Source organism: Dermacentor silvarum, chromosome 10 (genome assembly GCF_013339745.2).
Source record: "Dermacentor silvarum isolate Dsil-2018 chromosome 10, BIME_Dsil_1.4, whole genome shotgun sequence".
NCBI lineage: Eukaryota > Metazoa > Arthropoda > Arachnida > Ixodida > Ixodidae > Dermacentor > Dermacentor silvarum.
This window is the reverse complement of record NC_051163.1, coordinates 61,863,352-61,889,312: the sequence shown is the minus strand read 5'-3', so window position 1 is coordinate 61,889,312 and position 25,961 is coordinate 61,863,352. Positions and strand designations below refer to the sequence as shown.

Genomic DNA, 25,961 nt, shown 5'->3' with positions numbered 1-25,961 from the left:
ACTTCACTCAGATATCTAAAGCGGACAAATATGTTCTGTTATAATGAAGAACACATTATGTTAACATGAATAATGATAGGTGACCCTAGAGTATAGGGGAAGGTAACTATTTACGTGAGGTAGAAAACAAAAATCAATACGTAAAGAAGCGTCTATATAAACATAAGAAGTGATAGCTCACTCATGTCCTCACTTTGGTGAAGCGTTCGTAAACACTACCCCCCACCCCCACACCGGCACTGTTTAGCTCATGCAGAGCAGCCGGGACGTGACGCCCGACACGTCCCAAAAAAATCTCGTTGTTTTATAGGCTGCCTGATACGCGTTAGATGGACCGCGTGGCCATGGGAGTGTCGAGCTGCTGGTGACGTGGCTGGAGTCGAGGAATCGGAGGAGCATTGTCCACAAAGAATCCGGCGCAGTAGAGCCGACGCATCATACGAATATAGTGAGGCGTTTGAAAAGGCTCGAGTTCTAGCGAGGAAATCGCTCCGGATATGGTAAAGGCGCTCGCGAAATTCTTCGGTAGATTTTGGGCAGTGGCCGAACAAGACCCCTAAAGCTTCCGATGGGTGTCAAAACGGCGGCTTCGACTTTGTCGCACTATGGTGGCGTATCAATCGGTAAGTTCCCAAGCGAAGGTACCAGATTATGCACGGAGTTTTGAAGGCGGAGTTTCTGATCTGGTGCGGTCGAAGACCTGGTGTGATCGAAGTGTCATTCCACGTTAGTCTTGTTTTTCTGTGGCGCCGTTTCAAAGAAATGAACGGTTGAAGAAGTTTGGTCTTTTACGTCACCATTGACTTGTGTTCCGCACTATGCCTTTCGTGCGCAGGGGCTGAGCTTCACCGTGCGCTCCGGCGAGTGCTTCGGCCTGCTAGGCGTTAACGGCGTAGGAAAGACCACCACCTTCCGCGTGCTGACGGGAGACATTCTTCCGCACGACGGAGACGCCCTGGTCTCCGGTTTCTCCGTCGTTAAGCACACGCACATGGTGAGCTCCCCGAACGCATGCATTGAAATTATAGAAGGCCTTAGCAACCGCGGTTGAACGGGATTGGCTGAAACGCCGCCGGCAACGCTCGACGCCTTTTGTAACCGCTCTGAAAGTACGCCGCGCCACCTAACGCCTCTTACGCTAACCTAACGTAACCTAACCTAACCTATCGTGGACGACACGCGAAGGCAATAATCCTCAGGGCGTGACGTCAGAGCATCGCCGGCGGCGTTTCAGCCAATCGCGTTAAGGCGCCGTGCCTTTTAGATTTTCAACATACGCTCCCCGAACTAGGCGCACTTTCTGGGCACGGCGTCCTTGCGGAGATAGCTTCCGCCCGCGTGTGACCATGGCTGCTACCAAAGGGGAAGATGTTGCTAGTGGGGATGAAATACCGATGTTTTCCATCAATATTGTTCAGAGTATCGGCAGCTGCGCAATAACCGGTTATTTTGACGAGCTTGCTGTACCTACACCATGCATGAAGGAAGGAACGAACTGGAAGGGAGTGAGTCGCGGTTTGAAATTGGAAGCCTCAAAAAGTCGGCGCAGAATGTGATCACGGCACGGTAAGTCTTAGTGGCTTCCATCGCCACGCTGAGGACGCTCAGCGCACGCTGGGAAGTTCTGTCTTCACTTGACTCTTTCTCATTGAATTTTTCTCGTGACGATTACTCGCGCTTAATTTAAAGCGCATTCGCGAGAATATTTGGCGGCTTCTGGGGAACTTTCGCGTCACCTATAGGGAACAAAGCTAACTATAAAGCGGTACTTTTTGAGCATTACAACCCGAAAAGCACTGTAAGCAAAGCCGAACGGTATTTTCAGTCAGCATTTCTTTTGTTTCAATCACAAATGAGCTATGTCAACAGTTTGCGAATGAAGCTGCATGGAGGATTTCCACAATTGTTTACGTGGTGATTAAATTGTCACAGAAATAAAATGCAACTATTTGCTACAAATGTCACCGACCCAAGAAAGGCGGCCACGCCAGTTAATATACTGCCTCCTTAACTTTATGAGCACAGTTTTACTCTTTTATTTGCATGACAACTATATGCGCTTTGCAGTTTAAAGCAACGCCATAGGAAAACATAATCTGACAGTCTAGTGCTCTAGAAAGCTTAAAGCACAACATAACAGGAAACAGCTTTGCTAAGTAACAAAATTGCATAAGACAGGGCCAGCAGCCAACAATGTGAAACACGCGCACACATGAGCGCCTGGAAAGAAAACTCCATGGACAATTTCCGTGGATATTATTGCACTTAGTATACTAACAATAGCCTTCCGTTCTCGCAAGTTTACCATCGAGCCTTGACATTTACCCCGTCACTATTACGGGGTAAATAATAAGCCGTCACATTTACCGTCACATAATAATAGCCGTCACATTTACCCCGTCACTATTACGTCTGACGATAGCGGCGCCACTCATCCTGAAGCAGTAATGGGCCTCAGAGATCTGTTGTGGAGCAGTCAAGTAGTGTATGACGCGGCAGAGGTGATGTCACAGGCTACATCTAGGCTAGTTCGCGTGGCGCTGCCCGAAATGAATGAGTACTTGGTAGAAAGTTCACTTGCGGAGAACTCGGCTTCGATTCCCGAAGAAGACAAGATTTGCTGCAGCATGGAGTTGATAACGTCGATACATCAACGTTCCGAAAGACAGAGCATCCGGTGCGATCATTGAATATGGTAACGTTTATTTGTTGAGTGATGATTGTGAATTATTCTTTTTTTTTTTTTGCTTGTGCGATGATGCTTATGCTGCTTTGTGTTGTTCATTCTGTATTTATATAGATGCAACAGAATAGACACTAGTGTTTGTACAAAGAAACTAGAATAATGGGGTCACATTTTCATTTTCGCGTGTTTCTGTTTCGCTTCGTCTAGGCTTTTATTGTTTTATTAGAATGATAATATAGGAAGGGCTCTCGCCTTCAGGTGGCGCTGACTACTCCTTGTTGCATATTAGACAAAATGAAATACCAAAATCCAGCGAAGAATATTGAGTACAGTGAATAGAGCGCAAGCGCAAAGTTCTGAACACTAGTCCAGCAAACCACAGAGGAAAGTATAGGAACACGCACAAACATTTATCAACACGCGCATTTCCATAATAAATAAAAGTACTTGAAGAAGTTGTTCCGTGAAAACAGTTACATTTCGCAGACAAGTGGGCCAAAATTATTCCGCTTAATACACAACTACATAACATCGCATAACTTTCATGACCCATATGTAATTTGTGTATACCTGCATATAATTCTTTTGTATCAAAGAACAAATAATTATTATAATCCTAAGATTGTGGTACTTTTTTAGAAAATTTTCACAGCACCTGCCTAGGTAGCTCAGTGGCTATGGAGTTGCGCTGCCGAACACGATGTCGCGGGTTCGAACCGGTCAGCTGCTGCCACCTTGCGATGGTGGCGGAATGCAAAAAAAAAAAAAACGCACGTGTGCCGTGCATTAGGTGCACTTTAAACAACCACTGGGGGTCAAAATTAATCTGGAGTATGCAACTGCGAAGCGCCTCATAGCTACAGATCGTGGTTTTGGCACCTAGAAGCCCAAAACTTAATTTCTCTGTGACGTGGGCCATTATTTTTTCTTTCAAAGTAAATCTTGACGATTTATTAACACCAAATCTGCCCTCAGAGTCCGCCTTGCAGTTCAGTACTTCGGACATTCGATAAATAGGTGGTGCGCAGTATACTGTGTGATTACGGCGACCTGAACTATACCTTGTATGAGAAAAGGAAACGCACATATGTGCGTGTGTACCAATCACGCGCGTAGCTACTCGTAAAAAAACTTCCGGCAGAAACCATCTCAGGATGACTGTGGACGTTGATGCGATTAGCATTGAAGTATATTGGCATTGAAGCCGTACTCATCTCTCTGAACACAATGCGTCATCCAGCGTCGCCGCCCCGAAGTGCGCGCTTGGCACGTGTCTGAATATCCATATTAACAATTGTCTGAATATATATGATGCATGTGCAATTGCGCCCAGCGCCGGATAAACTTTATTTTGTCATTCAAGAGCAGCACGTATCCAGCGGAACACGCCCAGCGCCCAAGTTGGCCCGACGAGTAATTTCGAACCCGGTTCATCAGCATAGCAGCATAAACCCATTCGAGCACGTGACCCAGTGAACCAAGTTGGCGTGAAGGACATTAGACGCGGACGGACACGGAGAGACAAACCGCGAACTGGTTGCCAAATAATGCTCAAATCACAAAATTATCCTGCGTTCAGCTGACCCTGCGAGTTCACAACGCTGCCTCGTCTCACCCTGTGTCTCGCAGTATCGGCGGTACCTCGGCTACTGCCCGCAGCGAGATGGCCTGCTCGACATGCTGACTGGCACCGAGACTCTGCAGTTGTTCGGGCGCCTCAAGGGCATCGCCATCACGCCCCAGTACCTGCACGTGTTGCTGCACATCTTCCGACTTCAGGACATCGCCGAACAGCTCGTCGTGACGTTCAGGTGCGCTGCCAGTAACGTATATCCGGTCCAGGTAGTCAAGACAGAATACCGTTCTGAGTGGCGATATCCCTACAGATCCTTATTCACAATAGAACAACGAATGCCTGTGAATCTCGAAACGTCATTACGTTTAGACTATACGGTCAGTGACTTACTTCTTTCCTAGCAGTACGGCAGATTGAAGCCCGGTAGAGTGAGGTTTTCATGTTCAGGAGCTCAAAGTAAGCCATGCGTCTGCTCGCCCAATAGCTTCATAATGCCGCAAGAGCCTTTTTCAGCCGATATGATGGGGAAGAAACGATTGTTTTGCACTGTCTGTCACGACAAAATCTTCAGTGGAGTGCGGGTATGATTGATAAGAGGCTTTACTGGCCAGCCGGGCTGCTCCTAAAGTTCACGTACTACGTTCATGCAAGTGGTCAAGAGGAATTTCCACATCGGCCGCCATGGCCATGAGTGGCACTGACTAACACTTCCAGTGTCAGATCTTGTACACCTGCATAAACACTCTGAGAATGCGGAACGTGAGAACAGCCACTGCCGCAGTTAAATTTGGTTGAGCATAGCACGCCTCCTAATGGTTGACGATCTGTGATTCGCCTCCCACCGGTGGCCAGCTGTTCTTTCATCCACTTTCATGTGGTTCTGAGTGACCAAAAAAAATATGGGCTCCGCGGTTCCCCTCCTTGTTCATTTCAATGGTCAGTTGTGTGTGTTGCACGACGGGTCTTTCGCAGTGCTGGCAACCGGCGCAAGCTCTCCCTCTGCGTCTCGATGATGGGAATGCCCCGGATGCTGCTGTTGGACGAGCCGTACGCCACAATCGCCACCGCCGCGCGAAAGCGAATCGTCAACTACATCAACGCCCTGCAGCGGGTCAGCAAGATGTCCATACTGCTCAGCTCGCACAGGTTGGTGCCAGTGCTGTTTCTAATAAGCGGTATCCTAATCCACGCCCCAAGTTGGTTCTCTCTGCCCAATAGACACATGATCTCGAACGTTGTGCATACGCCACCAAGTGACTGGCGGCAGCCGAAAACACGTCACAGACGCCATCTTTCGTACACCACCTATACCCACTGTAGACGGCTAAATAAACGGCAGGGTAGACAGCCGCCGTCTTAATTAACCCTGTCTAGGAGGACGTGACTTCGACAAGCTGCGCCGACTAGCCCGGTCTAGAAAAAGAGTGCGTTCTTTGATGCTCGAGATCCGAGTCGCGCAATATGCGCGGCGCGATGATAGCAGATGATGATGCGCAATGAAGTTGATGATGCTAATACTGTAATGCCCAATCACAGTTCCACATTTCAAAAAATTAAAACAACTTTTTCACGTTTGTTTCTCCGCGGAGCTTGCATTGGCATAGCAAGATAGTGAAATGTTATTTGAGTTACAACTTATTTAGTATATTATCATTCAGGAATTGGGTTGTTGAGCTATCCACAAATGAAAACTCATTCCAGCGTATCACAAACAGTACTATAAGCTGTGAGCTGAGATTTCCGTCCCTAAATCAGCATTTTGAGATATCGCACACTGCGTAACATATATGCGTGGGTCATTACAGTGTTAAGTCTCCTTTCAGATCTGACGAAGTCAGCAAGAAAATTAGGCAATTTCCTGAATAGAGCATCGAAGGCAAGAACATGTGCATGTTAATTTGTTCAAACAATATGGCGGCTGAGAAGCCTGCCAGAAGGCTCGGCGGAATGTTCGCCTGCGCAGGAAGTTCGCCACGATGCCTAGAGGGGCTACTTTCACTGCTCGCATTCGCGACCAAAAAAGACTGCAAAGCATATGGAAGAAATATACAAGTATGCGTCGTGTAATTCGACATAACGTTAGGTTCCATACCTTTAAGTCACAATATAACGCGTTTATCGCGCGGAAGGCGTCGCAGGTCCGAACCTATTTACCACCGAACAAGCGGAGTGACACGTTTGTGAGACAAACTGCCACCGTTTGCGCTCGCTCTTACAAAAACGTAGTGCGTCCCATGCAAACAATGCTCAAATAACAGCGTAATTTGACGTCGCGGCCCTACATACACAATTTGCAGTTTAGCATAAGAAGTACTTATTCAGCTGCACTGCGAAACGCGCGGTGAGACTTCTATGACCGACACTACTTTTCCTAGTTTCCACAAGCCTTGCCTGCCCTATGTAGAAAAACGCATATGACCCATATCCATAGTCCAATTTGAACATATGGGGAATCCACATAAAGCGCCGTATGTTCTCATATGTCATATGGGGCAACCCTTTTAAGAGAGAAAACTATATACCCCATAATTCCCATAGCCAATATAAGAACATGTGAGCATCTCGTGATAAGAACGCGTATGTTCTCATACATTCTATGATAATGCAATATAGGAAAGAAGGCGCATGTCCCGCGAAAAAAAAACTGAAAAATATAGACATGACCCGTATGATAGATAGATGGGAATAGAGGGTTTATATGACCTTCGTGTGTTCAAATATTGTATATAGAGGTATTGAGCGTATAGATTTTTATAGACAGAGTATACCAAGTCATATATTGGAACATACGGATACGGCATCTCAAAATGTTTATTTCAGGTTATTAGATATGGGTTTCTTTTTTTTCGATAAGGAACTAAGCTGTATGAATCGGAGCACATGTTCCGTTAACTAAACATCGCAGCCTGTCGGACGTCGAGTTTCTGTGCAACCGGATCGCCATCATGGGCGAAGGGCGTCTCCAGTGCCTCGGCTCGCTCGCGCACCTCAAGGAGAAGTTCGGCAAGGGTTACACCATCAGCGTCAAGACTTATCCGGACAGGAAGCAGGACTTCGGGTACCAGCAGGATGTCGCCGACGCGGTGATCAAGGTCTTCCCGGAAGCCGAGATGGTCCACACTTGCGAGGTACTAGAGTCGAATGCCTACATATCAAAGTGCTTTGGGGACTCCGAAATCATTCGTTATACAGGTGACTTCGTTCTAGAGGTCGCACACCGCACCATTCACAATAGAACTGGGACAGAATTATTCCTTCGTTATACAGGTCATTTGGTTGTAGAGACGTTCGTCGCAGAGGCGCCAGACTGCATGCTATAGAACCCATTTTCACAATTTGAAAACACGCTCATAGAAGGCTTCCGGCGTTCATAAAAAAAATGTTTCACTATATTACTTCTTTCGTGTTTCGTGTCCCTCGGTGCCATAAGCAACACGCTTTACCACGCTGCTTGTATACGTTACTATATAAAGTTTAGGAAACGGAACACGATAACAGTGGCACGTAAACGAAAAGTCCCTCATACGTAGATGCTGAATGTATACGGTACACACGCATGAATATTAAGTAAGGTTCATCATCCTAACAGAAACTCAAGGGAAAGGAGAAGCGCCAGTTAAACCAACACTTTTAAGTTGAAGCTCATGGTAACTTTATTGAACAATCTTGCAATAAAATGTGTGAAATAATAGAAAACATATTTCAGCTAACTCTATTGATCAATTTTACAGTAAAATAAGCGAAATAATATAAAACATATTTCAGTCAACTTTACCAAAGCTGTCAAAAAAAAACTGGTACAATGTGACATTTTGTGTTCGCATTATCCGGCTAATTAACGAAGTTTAAACTTTTTTTTTTAGTTTAGGATGTGGCTTCCAATAGGCAAACGGTTATAGTCCTGCGTGATAACTTCTTCCACGCATTACCTAGCTCGTGGCTCTCGCAACCTCCCGCGGCAAAAAAAAAAGAAAAAAAGTTGCCGCAATGCGTTTTTTTTTTTTTTATTTATTCCGCCGGTGTGGCTGGGGCATAACACGAAAAGTGCGGCGTGATTGCGCGAGCGTGCAACGCGACACACCAGCGGTCCCAAAACGTGGTTTGAAGGACTAAACACCGCTGATTGCCTGCATCGGCACCCACCTGGTCATTGTGATAGGGTGTGATCGTCCCGCGGAACACGAGGTAACCATTACTCGCGATGACCGGAAGCCAACTACATCAGAGTGCCACTTCCTGACGGTTGCCGAGTCGCGGGTAATGAGTGGAGTTAATGAGTTCTTTCAGACCACTTTTGGGGAACAATGGCGTCGCGGTGCGTGCGCGCGCAATAAGTACCATGCAATCGATAAGTACCGTGTGCCTACCATAATACCATACGTACCGCGTGATTGCGCGGTACTTATGGTACTTGGCACACTACGAGTACCACGCGAAAAATAAATATATTTGAGCAGGACATAGCACGATGAAAACGAGGAGAACGCCAGATAAACGAACACTTTTAAATTGAAGCTTATGATAACTTTCTGCAATTTTGCAGTGAAGTATGCGAAATAATAGAAAACATGTTCCAGCTAACTTAGTTTTCCCATCGAAAGCAACGCCCTGAATTCAAAAATTAAACACTTAAAATTATTTAAGAGCATTGACAATGAGGGCACGCGATTCAACGCTAGTCCAAGATTTCGCTTGTTAAAATAATTTTCTCTGATTAGCCGGATTATGAGAGCACACAATTGTTCTTGGCGGCGGCAGAACTATTGACGGAACACGGTGTCATAATCGTATATTGTACCACTTTTTTCAACAGCTTGCCGCCCTCTGTATTCACGTGATTTAGGGATGATAGTTTTGTAACTTTTATTTAAATCTGTAAATAGAGGCGTGCTTTAGATTTAAATCACTAGGAAGCATTCTATCCAGCAAAAAAGCCTTCAACATACTCCAGCAAAGTCTGCTGCAAAACAAACAAGCCAGCCGCCCGCCCTGTGCCATTATAGCTTTGCTTCTGGTCTTCCTTAGCGCTATTAACGTCTCACCAGACAGGAAATTTCGTGACTTATCATTATTTTATTTATTTTTTCTTGTCATTTGCAGTTGGTAAATAAAATTGTGATGGGAGGGAGGAAGGAGTAAATGGGGGAGATAGGGCGTATTTGCTCTAATGGCGAGTGCTACTTCGCCTAACCGCATGTAAGAAACACTGCACCGTACAAAATATAGGCTGCGACTATCTCTCCCCCTGTCACTAACCCTGCCGACGTAGAGGGTTAGTCAAGGACGAGTTTTGCGGTGCCTCAATGGTTTGTAGCTTACTGATGCGGAGCATCAAGTCGTGGGCTCGATTCCTGGACGGGATAGCCGCATTCCGATCGGGTGTAAACTCACAACGCGCCGAATAAGACCCACCGCTCTCAAGTTCTAATTTTAAGCAGGCTACGGCTTTTGGTTCCCGTCCGGAGAAAATCATGTTTCACACTTTTTGATTACGCCTATACGTCTTGCATGCTTAGAAGAAGTATTCAAGCTCTTAGACTGGGAAGGATTAGGAGTGAGGATTGATGGCGAATATCTCAGCAACCTTCGGTTTGCAGATGACATTGTCCTATTGAGCAACAATGGAGAGGAATTACAACAAATGATTGAGGACCTTCATCGAGAAAGTGCAAGAATTGGGTTGAAGATGAATATGCAGAAGACAAAGATAATGTTCAATAGCTTGGCAAGGGAACAAGAATTCAGGATCGCCCGTCAGCCTCTAGAATCTGTAAAGGAATATGTTTATCTAGGTCAATTACTCACAGGGGACCCTGATCATGAGAAAGAAATTTACAGAAGAATAAAATTGGGTTGGAGTGCATACGGCAGGCATTGCCAAATCCTGACTGGGAGCTTACCACTGTCGTTGAAAAGAAAAGTGTACAATCATTGCATTCTACCGGTGCTAACATACGGGGCAGAAACTTGGAGGTTAACAAAGAAGCTCGAGAACAAGTTAAGGACCGCACAAAGAGCAATGGAACGAAAAATCTTAGGAGTAACGTTAAGAGACAGGAAGAGAGCGGTGTGGATCAGAGAACAAACGGGGGTAGACGATATTCTAGTTGACATTAAGCGGAAGAAATGGAGCTGGGCAGGCCATGTAATGCGTAGGATGGATAACCGGTGGACCATTAGGGTTACAGAATGGATACCAAGAGAAGGGAAGCGCAGTCGAGGACGGCAGAAAGTCAGGTGGGATGATGAGGTTAGGAAATTCGCAGGCGCAAGTTGGAATACGCTAGCGCAAGACAGGGATAATTGGAGATCGCAGGGAGAGGCCTTCGTCCTGCAGTGGACATAAATATAGGCTGATGATGATGATGATGATGATGATGATGATGATGATGATGATGATGATGATGATGATGATGATGATGATGATGATGATGATGATGATGATGATGATGCGTCTTGGAATGGTTCTGATCAGAATAACAACTTCGCCGTAACACTACACACTACTTGTGCAGCTTGTGCTTCGATGGGGTGTTACGAAGAATAGCCTTTCTTGATAGAAGGCGAATGTGCGTGAGTCGCTTCCTCGCATGTCCACACTTCCATGAGAACGCCAAGCGGTAACTCGCAGCTAATGTTTTTCGCCGCTTTTATTCTACACGTCATGACTTTGTTTTACGTATACCTGATCCGGTAATCCGCTCGCTGCGCTTTAGACACCACCGACACTCTTACCGTTTTTATGCGAAAGCATGTTATATAGCTCATGAAGCGGAAAATCCGGTGGCGTGACCGGAGATGCTACAAAAAATCACGTGGTCACAGAGACAGACCGCGCGCCAGGTGATGCTTTCATTGGTGGAAGTCCACGCGACGCCACGCGCGCTTCCGTCAATGGAAGAGGAGTGGCTCCGATGGGCGAACAAGTCACGTGGTCGCAGACAGACCGCGCCGGTGGCCGGTCTATATATAGCACCGCGCGTCGCGGCGCTGCCAGTCGATGCGGCGATTCCGGCGAGTTCTGTCGTGCGCTCCGATGGACGAACCTTCGACTTCTCCGTCAGTATCTGCGCCCGGCTCCTTTGGACGTCCCCACGAGTACGCGAACGAGGCGGTCGCAGTGATTTCGCATTCATCCACGTAGGGATGCCTAATTAAGTGCCCTTAAATTTCTTCAACTAACTGCAGGGTCTCCTGGAGTTCCGGATGTCGCGGGTGCAGATGCAGTGGAGCGAGATGTTCATGCGCATGGCACGCATCAAGCAGCGCTTCAAGCTCCAGGACTTCTTCATCTCGGACACCTCGCTCGAGCAGATCTTCACGAGCGTGACGCGAAAGGAAGCGTTCGAGGCTGCCGCCGCAGCCGCTGCTCCAGCAGCCGCTGGCGTACTGCCACCCGTCCTGGGCACGACGCTGGGAATATGAACGGCTGCCCCCGTCGGTCGTGCGCGCTTGCCTGGACACTAAAGCGCCGCTCGCAAGCAGGACGCGCTGTGTCGACGCACCGAGAAGATTGGCCTCCCGTCGGGTCGAGCAAATATATGTCGGCTGACAGTAAAAGAAATGTGTGGGCGTGCCGGATTTGCCACACTTCCCTGCCCATGCACTGGCTCGTACATCATATGCCGTGCTATGCCAGCGTGGTTAGGAAAGCGCGAAGGCAACAAAAGAACAATGGACGAGCGTTCTTCTGTCGTCTTTTTCTCTTCGCGCTTTCCTAACCCTGAATGCACGCCACTTGGTCATTTTGAAGTGCGGGCCAGCGTTGCTGTTGCTGTTGAAGTGTCCCAGGTTCTCTCTCACTCACATTGCCTTCCTCGTTTCTGTTCGGCAAGTTTCTCGGTAATTCTGGGCAGTGCAGCGAAAGCTAGTGCTCATGCCAGCCAATCAGTAGCGAGGGCTAATTATTCGATCTGAGAAGGGAGGAAGGCTCGCTCACTGTGCGCTCCTATTCCTTCCGACAAGCTTCCATTCCGTCTTGCATCGCGCGGATGGCGAGAACAGGCGCCCAATGGACGAGCATTTTGTTCTGTTGTGGTTCTGTGTTATGCTTCGCTGACGCGACCTGTACCATTCGTAGATACAATTCGTAGATTGAAATATGTGCCGTAAAGTAATTAATCTAAAATGTAATTAGCGTGATTATGTTAATTACTAAATTGAGGATTTTTATTTCTCGTGGCCGCCTCATGTAGTAAATTATATGAAGGGTTACAATGTGATATCTACCCCAGGAAATTTTTAAAAATTTGGTGCAATCGAGAACACCCTATTTAAGCAATGTACGATAATAAAGCTGGGCTTCTTTCGTCACAAGGCAACACTGCGTCTGGACCGCTTCTCTAGAGCGCGCTTAGGCGTGCGCTCCGCTACGCCACCCCACATGACGCCGAGGCGCACGAAATCTTGAGCTATTGTTGTGCTGTGCCGTTTGTGTGGCGTTCGCTGCCCCACGCAGGCTCCGAGAGTGGTTTATCGGCTGTGCGAGTATTTCAGAGGCCACAGCAAGCAACGCCTACCGCCGCACGCGTAAGGACTATGCTGCGAGAATCAACTTAGCGAGAAAAAAAAATTATGCGATCCCATGCACTGTGGGAATCGATGCAAGCGAAGCTTCGTATGCTGTTTGCTTTGATTGACAATAATTAGCGGCGATATTGGCGGCGAATGTGCAATTTCTTCAGCCTTTAGTCCAATACGAGAGTGGTGAGTTGATGTTCAACGTTACCTTGCGTGCACCACTGCTGTTTGTCTACGTAGTCCACAGAACACACAAATACGTGTTTGCTTGAGGCGTTGTTGTGCGCCATTGTTCATAATCTCTGAGAGAGTGAGCATTATTATTGCCTCACATGGCACGTCGCATCGTGGCGGAAGTGTCAAGCTTTTATTTATTTACATGGGGATGTACGTAATTCAATTATTATAATTGTCTGCACCACGTTTCGCTGCGTAGCGAAGACGCTCCTCTTCCGCGCGACGCTTATTTCGGGCCTGGGTGCACATGTCCTCGACGCTGAGTGCACGCTTTGGAGCCATTTTGCTGGCGCGTGTTTACGTACTCCTCCTGCATACGTGGCCAGGACACTGTTGTGACGCCAGCTACAAGCGCTCTCTTCAGGCTATGGACGATTGTAATGTTTACGCTATCACAGCCCAGCGCCTGCATTTTTGTCGCATAGGAAAGCAAGTACAGCACCTGTCATACACACAAACTGTGAAACGCTGCCGCGGCGGCGCCGGCCGGGATGCGCGGAGGCGAGCGCCATCTGATGGTGTTGCAAGACAGCAGAAGCAGAAGTGCCGGGAAAGTCGGGAGAAGAGGCTAAGAAACCTTGCACTAGTGGCGCAAGTCTAAAGACATAGCGGAGCTGGTGGTTCCTACCTGGTCGTGGCTATACGAAGTGATGCTAAGTTGTACGAAGTAACGCCAAGTGATGCCAAGTTATCCGAAGTGTACAAGCATTTCCTCGTGGTCCGTGGCATCGGGGAACGCCTCGCGAAGCACTTGCAGTCCGAGCACACGTATACCGGAAGTGGGGCGAAAGCTATGCACGGTGTACCGGCGGCGCGCTGCAGACGACGACACGCCGGGATGACGTCACGGCACATGCGCTGTAGCGCGCAGCTGGAACTTCAAGCGAGCAATCTCGCTTGAAGGGCGAATCATTCACAGCGATAGTGTAGCTTAGTGTTTCGCTTCAACTTATCGGATGATGTGCGACAGGCGGGTGCAACATGTTAGCGCGACGAAGCACGCCCGGCAACTACTGTACTGGGCACAATAACGAACGTCCTGGCAGCCACCGGGCGTCTCGCAACGCTGTCGTGATGAAAGGTGCCGTCAGTATAGCGTTAAAGTAGTCTTACCCCGATGGTGCATGAGATGATACCAACGGGAAACCGTCGGCGTTAGTCAGCGCCCAGTGAAATATTGGATAACATTAGCTTGACACAACATTAGCTGTTCGTTCAGTTAAATTCGGCGCGTGCACAAAGCAGTTCAGCAGGAAGCTTGCTGTGCGTGTGCGCACAACGCTCATGCCAGCAGCGGAAGGCAAAAGGCCGTCCCCGGCTCCACCACCGAGCCATCTGGGCGGAGCGTTGCCGGGGCGTACATTTCGCTTCGTTTTAACAGCGAAGTTTTATCCGTAACTTCGTTAGTCGTCCACGAACTGCGCCGGGCTATGACGCCACCTCGCGTCAATTGCCTAGTAACCGCCGGCGCAGGTGCGCGCTCGCTTCGCCCGACCAAAGGAGGCGTTGGCCCGACACAGACACGGCTCCGCCGAGCTCCCTCCTGCTACGCGCTACTGCGCATGCGCTGTGACGTCATCCCGGCGCATCTGTGCTCGTCGCCCGTACACTGTGCATAGCTTTCGCCTAACTTCCCCTACGACTTCGCCACCAGCTGCGCACTACTGCACATGCGCCGCGAGTCAGACGTGAAGTCACGGCCAACTGTGCATGCGCTTCTTCGTTCCGTATAAAAGCCGGTGCGCGGCGGTGGCGCGCCAGACGTAGACATGGGGAGTCCAAGCCGAGGAAGAAGCCGCTTACCAAGAATTGCGGCGCGCTGCTAAGCAAGATTGCCAGCGTCGACGCCGATTGGACCCAGCACGGTTAGCCGAAGAAGCCGCAGCAAAACGACGATGGTGAGCCGGAGACCCCGAGTAAGTCCAGCGAGAGAATGCTAGGGAACGGGAGAGAAAGCGTCGGCTCCGATGAGATCCCGACGTGAGAGAAGCCGAGAACGAACGATACCGATCAGCTCCGCTGTGTTTTTAGCCTGGCGCCACTAGTGCAAACTACCCTGAATTACTGAATTATTTTTAACGCGACAGCGTTAAGGGCCCCGTGTCGCAGCAAATTCATTGTCGGAGTCGTAGCCGGCGTAGGCACCCCGTGGGCGAAAAATATTTTATACGACACTAAAGTTCTTCTATCACTAAAGTTGCTTATATACCTTGTCTTACATTGTTTACAAAGTTATTCCTCGTTTACAAAGTTATTCCCATCAAATCACGTGGACGCCGGGTCACGCGGAACTGGAGGGGAACGAAAGGGCAAACGCCTTAGCTCGAGCGCTAATTAACCGAGTGGGGCAAAACCAATCGTCTGATCAATCCCCACCCTTTACCTTTGTGCCCCTGCCATCAAATTACTGCGACCGACTCGAGATCCAGCGACTCAACCGCAGGATTTATCCTCCCCCTCACAAAAAGCTCAGCACTGAAGACGCAATGGCCCTCAGACTTATCCAAACAAACACATTCCCAAACCTACACAGATACAGCAAAATATACCCACAAACATATCGCGGCATCTGCCCCTGGTGCGGCGACACACGCCCTACGCTCTTTCAGATCTCGTGGGGATGCGGGGGCAAACCTGAACATTTAAAGACGCCTAACACGTCATTTGAGCGGTGGGAGGTACAGCTGACCGGCGATAGCCTGGCGGGACAAGAAGCTCTCGTCGAGCAAGTACGTCGAGCAGCCATGGCCAGTGGAGTCCTGGAATGAGGACACCACCCACTCGTCCTCAAGATCAACTCGATGGTCTAAATAAATGTTTTTCTCTTTCTCTCTCTCTATTCCTCGTAATTTTGAGAATGACAGCCCAAAACAAATGCCAAGAAACAAAACACCGACAGCGCATGCCTTTTATGTTAAGTCTTCTCGGACGGAAATATTAAATGTACGAAACAATAACAGAAGATTAGCCCACGCAAGAGGCCTCGTTCCTACCAGAAAGCTCGCCTTCGTGCATAGCGTTCGCCGCCAGCGTTTCCCGGTGAACATTATGGTTACATAAGCAGCAGTTGCCGGGAAGCGTGAGAAGCCAACTTTAGGCGTTACATCGCCGGTGCAGGCTAGCGTATACAAGCTTCGCTTGAAAGCCACTGCATTGCGTGGTTATTTATATATACGCATTCCTTCTTCCTGTCATCTTTCATCCCCTCTTTTTTTTTCCATTCCCTGAGCAAGGCAGCAGGCCAGCGCATACTAGTCCAAGCCGACCTCCTTGCCTATTCGCCTCTCACTTCTCATCCACCACCTTGACCGCGAGCGGTGCTTCTATAAGAACTCTACAAGAACAACAATGCCTCAGGCAGCTTCTACCGTTAACGTACGTGGATATATATGTCCATCCTACTATCGTCAAACAACTTACAGCATCTGCGTTATCTTCTGTCGTGCTCGACACAGCGGGAGAGACCGCCGCCGGGCAAGCCGGCAAGGACGTTCCATACAGACAGAAGTTCCGAGCGGGAAAGAGCACAGGCGCCCCTCTCCCAACGGTTTTATTGGGCAGACCACACAGTACACCAATCAGCAGCATCCGCGCTGACATACACCACAGTGGCTTGACCACATGTACAGACTCCGCCAAGCGGCACAACTCAAACCTTTGGTAGTTTGTGCGTCGATCCGAGAGGGGAGCCGCACAACACGTTACCCGTGGAACACGGATCAATGCCGCCCACATAAATGCTGGGTTTTATTGACCAGCTTACGATGTGGAGTCTCTTCCCTAAATCTTTGTCGTTGTATCGGTCCGACACCTCATATTCTAATCTTTTCTTCTTTGTAATAAAGAATAAACACTGATCACTTCCTTTCTTTCCGCCATGCCACCTCCTTGCTAAATTTTTTTCCTTGACATCCCTCTTGGGCATCTTGCGTTTTCGATTACCACCAAATTTGCTTTCGTTCGGAGCTTGCAGTTCGGCCTCAGCCAGCGGGCAATTGCAAGGCATTTCATAAATTTAAAGAAGTATCTAGCAGCTGTTTATAGGGGCGCCATCTCTACTGCGATGTTGATCACACGTAGTTTTCTTTTATTATTACGCAATTTTAAATTTCATTACAATTCCTTATCAAACACCTTCGCTTATTGCCATTTTTATATTGTTATTAATAGGCAATTATTTCCATTGTCCTTTTTGTGTGGCCAGTACCACTCGTGGGCACGTTCCGTGAATCAAGGCATCAACATCAGCAACGTCCCGCACGGAAGCCCCGTGACCGCTGCGCACGAGACAAAAGAAGAAGCGAAGCGAGAGGTCACGAGCGCACGCTCAGCCCTTCCCGTCCGAGTCCGTCGATTCAGAGCCGACCCGAAGGCCTCCTGCTCTTGCCTCGACTCGTTCTAGCTGCTCTGCGAGACGACACGGTACAGAGCAACGTTAAGCCGGTACCGCAGGTTACCCTGCTGCCTCCTCCTGGTACCGTGCTTTCCACTATCCCGGGCCACCTATTCGGGGAGCCTGTACCAGGACGACCGTCGTCTGCAGTGAGACGCTACCGGGCTTGGGACTCGGTGCACACTCTTTTCGCGATCGGCCGGGCCACCGAGCAAGCAGCCACGCTGGACGACGACGGGGACGGTGTGCAGGCGGCCGGCGTGCTGTCGTGGTGCGCGACGAACGTGAGTCCGTACGTGGCGGTGCTGGTGGCGAGCCTGGCGTACGCCAGCCTGTACGCGCTGGTGCCGCACCTGGTGACCACGGTGGTGGCGCCGCGCTGCTTCGCGCCCGACTGCTACGACTTCCCCAACGAGCTGGCCATGGCCATGGACGCCAGCGTGGACCCGTGCACCGACTTCTACCAGTTCGCGTGCGGCCGATGGAGCAAGGTACGTTCACCTACACTAATGGGGAAAATACGCAGTTTGAATATGGCCAGTGGGTGTGCTAATTAACCTCACTGTCATTAGAAGTTGGCAGTGACTATTCGCCCGACAGCCGGGAGAATTTCTGAAACTAATTTCTCCCGGCACTCACCTCTTTGCTCTCGGAAGGTTAAGTTAGGTTGTTAGGTTAGGTTAGGGCACACCTGCAGGTAGCTTTTTTTCGGCAATTTGTCACGTGACTTCGAGCGCCAGTAGGAGGTGAGTTCCTGGAGAAATTCGCTCCAGAAATTATCTCGGTTGCCGAGAGAATAGACTCTGCCTTATAAGTTTCATACCATCTAAAGGTGGAACAACGTATCTGCCCTGATTGTGGAATGTTAGGTGTCGCTGTGCCACACGGTATGATCTGTCATCGTTTAGGTACAGAGCACGTACGAAGAAAACACACAAGACTTGTCAGCAGTAAAGTTATTTGTATTTCTAAACATGATGACAGTTTCAGTGTCGAAACAATAGTGTTCTGCCCCTTTCGTCGTCCATTGAGAGTCATTAACATAATCGAAGACCGCGTGTGAATTCTTTCGGAACACCCCTCGTTTTTGAACGCTCACAATAGATTATGTGAAATGCCGATGAATGGGTCATGTCTAGTTCCGGCCTCATACGATATGTTATCGGCATAATTTCCGTTCCTGAGAAAGTACAGTAGTTTACAAATAAGTATTATTGAATTTTTGGTCCTGTGCGAGAAACTTGTATGTCTGCAACTTTTTTGTGTGTCCAGACAGCAGTTCATATTGTAGCTGCTGCTGCTGCGGCTGTCAGTCAAGTCTAATAGGGGCTGCGGCTTCATCAAGCTGCCAATAGGGGTATCTGAAGGTCGTCTGTGTCTGTGAAATACAAATTGGAATAAGTGATTTTATTTTATTTATTTCTTGGTTAAAAGTTAGCCCTTAGATTGTTCTGAGGCATGAAAGTTCATGAACATTTGGCGTTTGCTAGAGATGTACGCCAGTGCTGATTGAACGTGAACTCGCCCGACACAACGGATAGCTGTTTCAGTCCGAGCGCAATCATGACGTGTCTTAGTGCCGCCGGATCGTTTCGCAGATGAGCTTCTAGCTGCGCGTATTGGTATTATCTCGGTCACGCCATGACCTTCGCTAGAATAACTCAGCGATCCGTCCGACACGTCACAATCAAAACATCGTTTGACGTGACGAGAACCGACGTGTTCGCGGCGCACGTTTCCAGGTGCACCCGGTGGACACCAACCAGTTCACGAGCCTGCAGCGCAAGATCTTCTTCAGCCTGTACACCGACATTCGGCGCCAGCCGAGCCTCGCGCAGAGCCGCTCGGGCGAGAAGTCGGCGCGGGCGCTGCGCATGTGCGAGGACATCTTCGTGAACCGCGAGGAGAACCTCGAAGGGCTGCGCGCGTTCCTTGGCGACCACGGCCTGGGCTGGCCCGACGCGCCACTCGACTCGGCCGAGTTCAACGTGCTCGACACGCTCGTCGGGCTCAGCCTGGACTCCGACGTGCACGTCTTGTTCCAGATGAAACTGGTGCCCAACTTCAGGCAAGACGACCGCCTCATCCTGTCGCTGAGCCAGAACCAGGGGCTCATGCTCTGGTTCCAGCACCGGGCCCTGCACCTGCCCGGCGCCGCTCTGGGCAAGATGCTGCTGCAGCTCGCCGCCGCGCTGGGCACCGCGGGACAGGACTACACGTCGCTGGTCGAGGACATGGTCCAGATGGACACCGACCTGATGTCCATGTATTTCGAGTACAAAGAGAAGGACCTCATCGGCTACTCGCAGTTCCAGGTGCGGCATACCCGGGAGGTTGTCAAAGACGTCATCTCTAGAGCCAGCTAAGAACGCCAGAGAACCGTTGAGAGGTTGTGCCGGATCATGCCTTGTAAAAAAGTTTTCTTGAGCATAACACTGAAGCAGACATCATGCTCATGTACTTTGAGTTGGAACGGTAGCTTCTCAGGAGGACCATCAAGTTTGAACGGTCCATGTGACTCGAAAGTAGACCTCTTAACAGAGATGAGGACGTCCTTTCTTGCTCGGTAAATAAATAGTGCTACTAAAGTCACAGATCCAAACACGGGAGCGAAGTAGAGAGAACGGCCGCCATTTTTTTTTTTTTCAATGTAGGAGTACTAGCTTCCACAATGTCGTCAGCCATTTTAAAGTTCACGAAGAGCCAGCTTGCTCAACAGTGTGAGTTGCTAAAATATATAAGCATTGATATAAATTTTCATACGCACACGACTTTCGAATACTCCAGCATTCTCTTAGCAAGATGAACACCTGCGGAGCGTTTTCAATCTACAAATGAGTATATGCCGCGCAAGGTGCAGGCGTTAATTGTTCAAAACCACTGCTTAGAAGCATGAATGACACCGACTGCAGCATAGAAAACTATGCCATTTGAAGATCTCTTTTGGTGTTTGCGAAGGAATGAGTCCACGTAAGCAGGCACAGGTTTGCTGCTTCGAAATCTGTTCCGTTTCTAATCCGTTCCGTTACCCGAATCTGTTCCGGTAAGTCTGTTCCGTTTACATCGCGGCTGCCATGACTCAGTAGTAGTACTGCAACCTCGCCGTCAGCGGCGTGTCATATATCATCAAAGATCGCTAGTGAGATGCTTCCAAAGAAATCGGTTGTTCATATTCCAGCGAACCAGCAATCGCCTACAACGTAATATCCCCTTTATAAGCAGACCTGCATACACATGTTTAGCCGTACAGGATGAGTCGTTATCTACCACAAGGCGTCACGCGTGCCCCAGCGACTCTTTGTGGAAACCCGCTTACAAATATCACGTGCCATTCCACTGCTGTGAAGGTGGATTACCAGCGAAGCAGCTTTGCACACGACATTGAGGTGACATGAAGTTTAGATCAAAGTTATGAGCAAATTTTATTTCTCTTGAGCAGCTAAGGCGGTTATCCCGAAGACAGACTCACTTTATTTTGGTCGGTGGTCTTGATCGGTGGCATACATTCGTATGGAAGTCTACCGCGACCTCGGGGAGCCGGAAAAGACTAGACACGCGCGACGAGACCGCCACTCTCGCAAGCGCTTGGAACGACGACAAAGAGAGGGCGGTGCGAGCGTACACATGGCCGACGCGGGTCTCACAGCGGCAAATCTTTGAGAAATCCTTATTATCTACCTGAGAGTCTACTGATCTTGAAATTGGTACCTATTGATAACTAATCTACTGAAAATGCATATCCAAGTGATGAGACGTATATGGCGCCGTTCGCGCTTTGCATAGAATGAAGCGATTTTGCATCAAATTCGGGAGCCGAGTTCTTGCACACGCAGATCTGTTGACGGACACGAAAAATGCATAGTACCCTAGCCATAGACAGCTTCACGGTAGTAAATGTTGCACATGCCTCGTGCGAAGTTCAACTTATACGCCATACAACACAGGAGCTGGGCGACCTGAGCGCGGGCCGCGTCTCGTCCGAGCGCTGGCTGGAGGCCATCAACCGGCACCTTCCGGAGGAGGCCCAGATGGGCGCGCTCAGCGAGCTGTACATCATCGGCACCGCGTACCTGGGCGTCGCCGGTCGCTTCCTGGGCAAGTACGCGCGCGAGCTCGACCGACTGCGGCTCTTCGTCGGTTGGCACGTGACCCGTTCGCTGCTGCCGCTGGCCTCGTACGAGCTCACCAAGGCCCTGCTGGCCGAGACGAACGAGGCGCAGATGGCCGTCGCCTACCTGGAGTCGTGCATCGGCCGCGTCTCCGAGATGGCGCCGTTCGCGCTGGCGCACTTCTTCTTCGCCAAGTTCCTGCCCGCGGGCGCGCTCAAGACGGCCGACCACATGGTGAACGCGATCCGCGACTCGTCGCTGCTCGCGTTCCGCAACCTGTCCTGGATGGAGGACGCCACGCGGCGCGAGGCCGTCAACAAGCTCTCTTCGCTGCACGAGATCGTCGCGTTCCCCAAGGAGCTGTCGTCGGCAGAGGCCATCGACGCCCACTACTCCTATCTGCCAAAGTTCAGGTCAGAACACTGGTCAAAGAAGTGTTTCGGTACTGTCCGCGGACAAGCACAGGAAAAAGGTCCTCCACAGAGTTTCCTATAAAATATTACTAGAGGAAACTCCAGCTCTAGTGTCTATGCGAGCTTCAAGCATGCGGGTTCAGCCAAGGATGCTATTTTTTGAGGGGGAGGGGGGGGGGGGGGGGGACATTTTGTAGCGGTTCGGAAAGCGAACCATTTGCTTGCCCACGCGTGACTCGTCAGAATGGCTATGTCGCTGACGAAATGCAGCAAGACAGCAAGTCTCTGCACGCATGCGTAATTATTAACGAATTGTTGCATTTATAGCGCGATATTTTGATGAATATGATCAATTTGCGAAGTCGCAAGGCCGTCTTAAGCCAGAAGGACGACCAAGATTTAGGCAAAGCTTCGCCTAATGTATACTCCGACCTGTGTTATGAAAAAAAAAAAACATTATTTGTCTATCGCCCTCGTCTACCCCTTTTTATAGTTATTTCTCGCTTGTGGCTGACTTTGAATGGATATACTCTGCGTATTTATTGAATTACATTGTGTACGCACCACCAGTAAAGAAACAACGCGACTGCAACCAGCGCGCCAAAGGATACACTAAATTAGCTTGTACTGATAAAGTGTTCTTTGAAAAAAAATATCTTGTTTCGATGCCCAACATGGCGTCGTGCCTCTCGCAATGCAGGCGCCCTTTCCTGCGCACCTACACGGAATCGCTGCGCGCCGCCCTGGCGCAGTCCAAGCCCCTCTTGCGCGGCGGCCGCGGCAACCGGTCCATCAACCGGGAGCTCTACATGCACGCGCAGCCCATACCGGTGAACGCGTTCTACATGTTCGTCTACCACGTGATGTTCATCATGCCAGTCCATCCAGTTCCCGCCCTACTTCGCGCGCTCCCTGCCGGCTGCAGCGCGCTTCGGGGGCCTCGGTCACGTGGTCGGCCACGAGATCACGCACGTCTTCGACCCCTTCATGGGAAACATGGACCAGACCGGAGTCAAGGTATGTACGCGCTCTTTCACTTTATTAAACTGTGCCCATTCACTTTGTTAAACTGAAAACTAAGAGTATTGGGCTAGGTGAGTTGATTAAACTTTAGTAGTAGCATTTAGCTCGGCCTTGCGGGAAGCCGACACTTGGTTAGGCAGAAAGGGTTCGAAAACGATAGAGGGGGGTTGGCGTCACTTCAGTATCCTTGCACCAGCTCCGTTTGACGTCAACAGATTTCGACGACGCCTCTTAGAACCTACTTAACTTTATCAATAAATACCACACTGCCATTTCATGTAGGTAGAGGTTCTACCTATAGCTACTGGGAAGTTCTCGCCCATAAAAGCTATCCTAATAGGTTAACTACCGTGAAACTTGCAACGCCACGCTGTTGTACCTACAGCGGCGGTCTATGCGCGAAACATTTATAAAAGAACTTTGGCTTTTACTTTTCTCCTTCCGTGATCAATATTTCATTAATTAAGAAACGCAAAACAAAACCTCCTATACTAACTTTTTACAATTTTAAGTAATCTAGTACTTCCCTTAGGTTTCCTTTTCATGAAAAAGAAGTTCTCTATGAGATAAGAGTCCGTGAATTTTAATCAATTAGATAAGCACATTAGAGATTGGGAGGAAGATGTTACATGCCGTGTACAGGAACGCTTCGTGCACCGTGGCTTCATCAAACAGCGAGGCGCTGCTGCACAACCACTAAGGGGAAATCAGTACGAAATGTCAACGTGCATCGTCACACGAAAAGATTTACGAAAGAGCGCTAGCAGCGCGCATTTGTAAAAACATCACATAAGGGTGAAGGAAGGCGGACGCAGTTACTCATTCTGCAGATGCTCTCACAAAGCAGCACTGTTCATTGTGAAGCATACGAATGCAGTATCACAAAAACACTGAAATTAGCAAGTCCGGTAAAACACTTTTATCATGCATCGAGCACACCGGAAAGTTTGTACCTGAGGCATGTGGGACGACCCAGAAGTGCAGTGATGGTCGAACATACACGACCCGGGGGCTAAACCACAGGTCTCCTTAGGGCGTTCCACTGCAGAGCCCGAACTCCAAGCATCTGCAAGGGGAAAGAAATATATCCAGCCTCTGTCTGGAAGAGTTGATGCATTGAAAGGTACTTCATGTGGCCCAGAGCCCAGCATCCATCAGAAATTTAGTGGGCTGCTTGTTTTCGAAGGAGGCAGCACCACGGTTTTAGACAGACTCACCCGACAATGCTTAAGTCTGGGATGGTATGCTCGGGCGATAACTTTCGGGGATGTGGTCACTTCGGCGAGATTTTGCATGTCTCGGCACTGGACAAGTCGGTGTATGCAACCTAAAGCATTCCTACGCAGTGCTCAGCTCGCTATCTTCGCCCTGTGCCAGAAACACAGTCAGCCTTAAACTTCGACGGGTCCGGTGCAGATTCACGCAACATCTCGCAAAAGTGATTCTATCCCCAAAGTGATCATTCGTGAACACCACCCCTGCTGCCTTTTGAAAACGTCCGTCCTCCTAAAGTAAAGGCACACGTTAGTGCTGAAGACACCTGAAAAAAAAAAAGAAAGAAAACGAATCTCGTTCACTACTCGCGTTTCACTACGTTGACTACACTTCTCGTTTACCATCGTCTTTTATGCAATTTTATGCAATTTGTTCCCTTTGTAGAATGTTCAGCGCAATGCATCATTATAAGTAATGACGGCAGCAGTATCCAAGCTACCGTAACTTCACGGCTTTTTTTAACATGCGAGAAGAACGTGTACGATATGTCTCGCTGCAATATCGGTTCGCAGATCACGTAATGATTGGGTTGCAATCAGCGTTACAACACAAACTTCCAGTAGCTCCCTGTACACCGTACTGCAACGTCTGGACCGAGAGCCCATAGCAGATGTTGCGGGAAAAAAATTATATGTATATGTATATGTGTATATGTATTATATGTATATGTAAAAGTATATGTTCAAGGATTTTATGCTTAACCAAATTGAAATTAAAAGATCCGTTTCACAATCACGGGTTCCTCCAGAGTTTAAGGAACCTCTTCGAACCCTGTGATGCGCTCGACGAACCCTTCTCCTCTCTCCGACAGGTCAACTGGTTCTCGGAGGCATCACGGCTGAGCTTCATCGGCCGCCTCGAGTGCCTGGTGCAGCAGTACAGCGAGGCATCGAACCGCTACCGCGAGCCGACCTCGCTGACCCTGTCCGAGGACTTCGCCGACAACAGCGGCCTCGAACACACGTTCGCCGCGTACCGGCGGGCCGTGAGCCGCGGGGCCGACGCCTCCGGGGTGGGCGGCTTCGGCAACGACCAGCTCTTCTTCCTCGCCACGTGCCACAAGTGGTGCTCGGCGAGGGCGGAGCTCAACTCGCCCTACTACTCGCCCAAGAACCTGCGCTGCAATGTGCCGCTCATGAACAACGCCGAGTTCGCCGCGGCCTACGGCTGCCGGCCCGGGGCGCCCATGAACCCCGTCAAGAAGTGCACGTTCAAGTGAAGGCGACAGGCGCGAGGCGCGCGTATTATGTGTAAAGAAAGAATTATGCGCGGCAAGACGGATGCTTCGTATTTTGATTATTTTTTTACGGCGAATAGTCTCTCGTGTTCTCGTGTAATCCGTTGGTTTTGTTTACTTACGTTGTTTCGTATGTGCCAAAAAACTCCGGTCTGACACATGGGGAGACTACACCTCTCTCATGAATCCCATCTGGTATAATGTCTTATTGATTGATAAAAAAGAAACAACCCAGTCGAGAATCGAACATCAGTACGGGAGACGAGCCGCGTACCTTGAAACTAATCTTAAATTATTTAATACAGCAAGCGGTGTGACGCGGTGTTCCTACGTTTATCGTTCTTAAGTTTCTTTTTCTTTGCAAGTTAAATACGAAAGTGTAATTGCGTCACCCCCTGCTTCGTATGCTACGGTTGCCGCTTCCCGGCAACTGCAGCTTATGCGACCGCAATCTTTATCGGCAAACGCTTAAAACGCCGAACGCTATGCGCG

The 25,961-nt window shown here is 49.3% G+C and overlaps 2 protein-coding genes across 2 annotated transcripts; both read left to right on the top strand.

Annotated features, from left to right (window-relative positions):
- The first annotated feature begins 605 nt into the window (after positions 1-605).
- Positions 606-12,020, top strand: LOC119431591 (phospholipid-transporting ATPase ABCA3). The gene is made up of 6 exons (XM_049657928.1): positions 606-623; positions 836-994; positions 4,316-4,497; positions 5,235-5,408; positions 7,168-7,390; positions 11,451-12,020. Exons 1-6 carry the CDS (start codon positions 606-608, stop codon positions 11,685-11,687), a joined length of 993 nt encoding a protein of 330 aa, XP_049513885.1. The 3' UTR covers positions 11,688-12,020.
- Positions 12,021-14,449: 2,429 nt separating this feature from the next.
- LOC119431590 (neprilysin-1) lies at positions 14,450-25,520 on the top strand. The gene is made up of 6 exons (XM_049657927.1): positions 14,450-14,492; positions 17,224-17,903; positions 19,155-19,727; positions 21,357-21,934; positions 22,635-22,951; positions 25,044-25,520. The coding sequence occupies exons 1-6, from the start codon at positions 14,450-14,452 to the stop codon at positions 25,484-25,486; spliced, it is 2,634 nt and encodes an 877-aa protein (XP_049513884.1). The 3' UTR covers positions 25,487-25,520.
- The last annotated feature ends 441 nt before the right edge of the window (positions 25,521-25,961 follow it).

Excerpts from the sequence above, each read along its gene's own strand:
- LOC119431591 (XM_049657928.1), top strand. Across the intron at positions 995-4,315 it reads TCGTTAAGCACACGCACATG|TATCGGCGGTACCTCGGCTA; the intron begins GTGAGCTCCCCG and ends TGTGTCTCGCAG. Across the intron at positions 5,409-7,167 it reads ATACTGCTCAGCTCGCACAG|CCTGTCGGACGTCGAGTTTC; the intron begins GTTGGTGCCAGT and ends TAAACATCGCAG.
- LOC119431590 (XM_049657927.1), top strand. The coding sequence starts at position 14,450 with ATGACGCCACCTCGCGTCAATTGCCTAGTAACCGCCGGCGCAG. Across the intron at positions 19,728-21,356 it reads TCGGCTACTCGCAGTTCCAG|GAGCTGGGCGACCTGAGCGC; the intron begins GTGCGGCATACC and ends CATACAACACAG. Across the intron at positions 21,935-22,634 it reads TCCTATCTGCCAAAGTTCAG|GCGCCCTTTCCTGCGCACCT; the intron begins GTCAGAACACTG and ends CTCGCAATGCAG.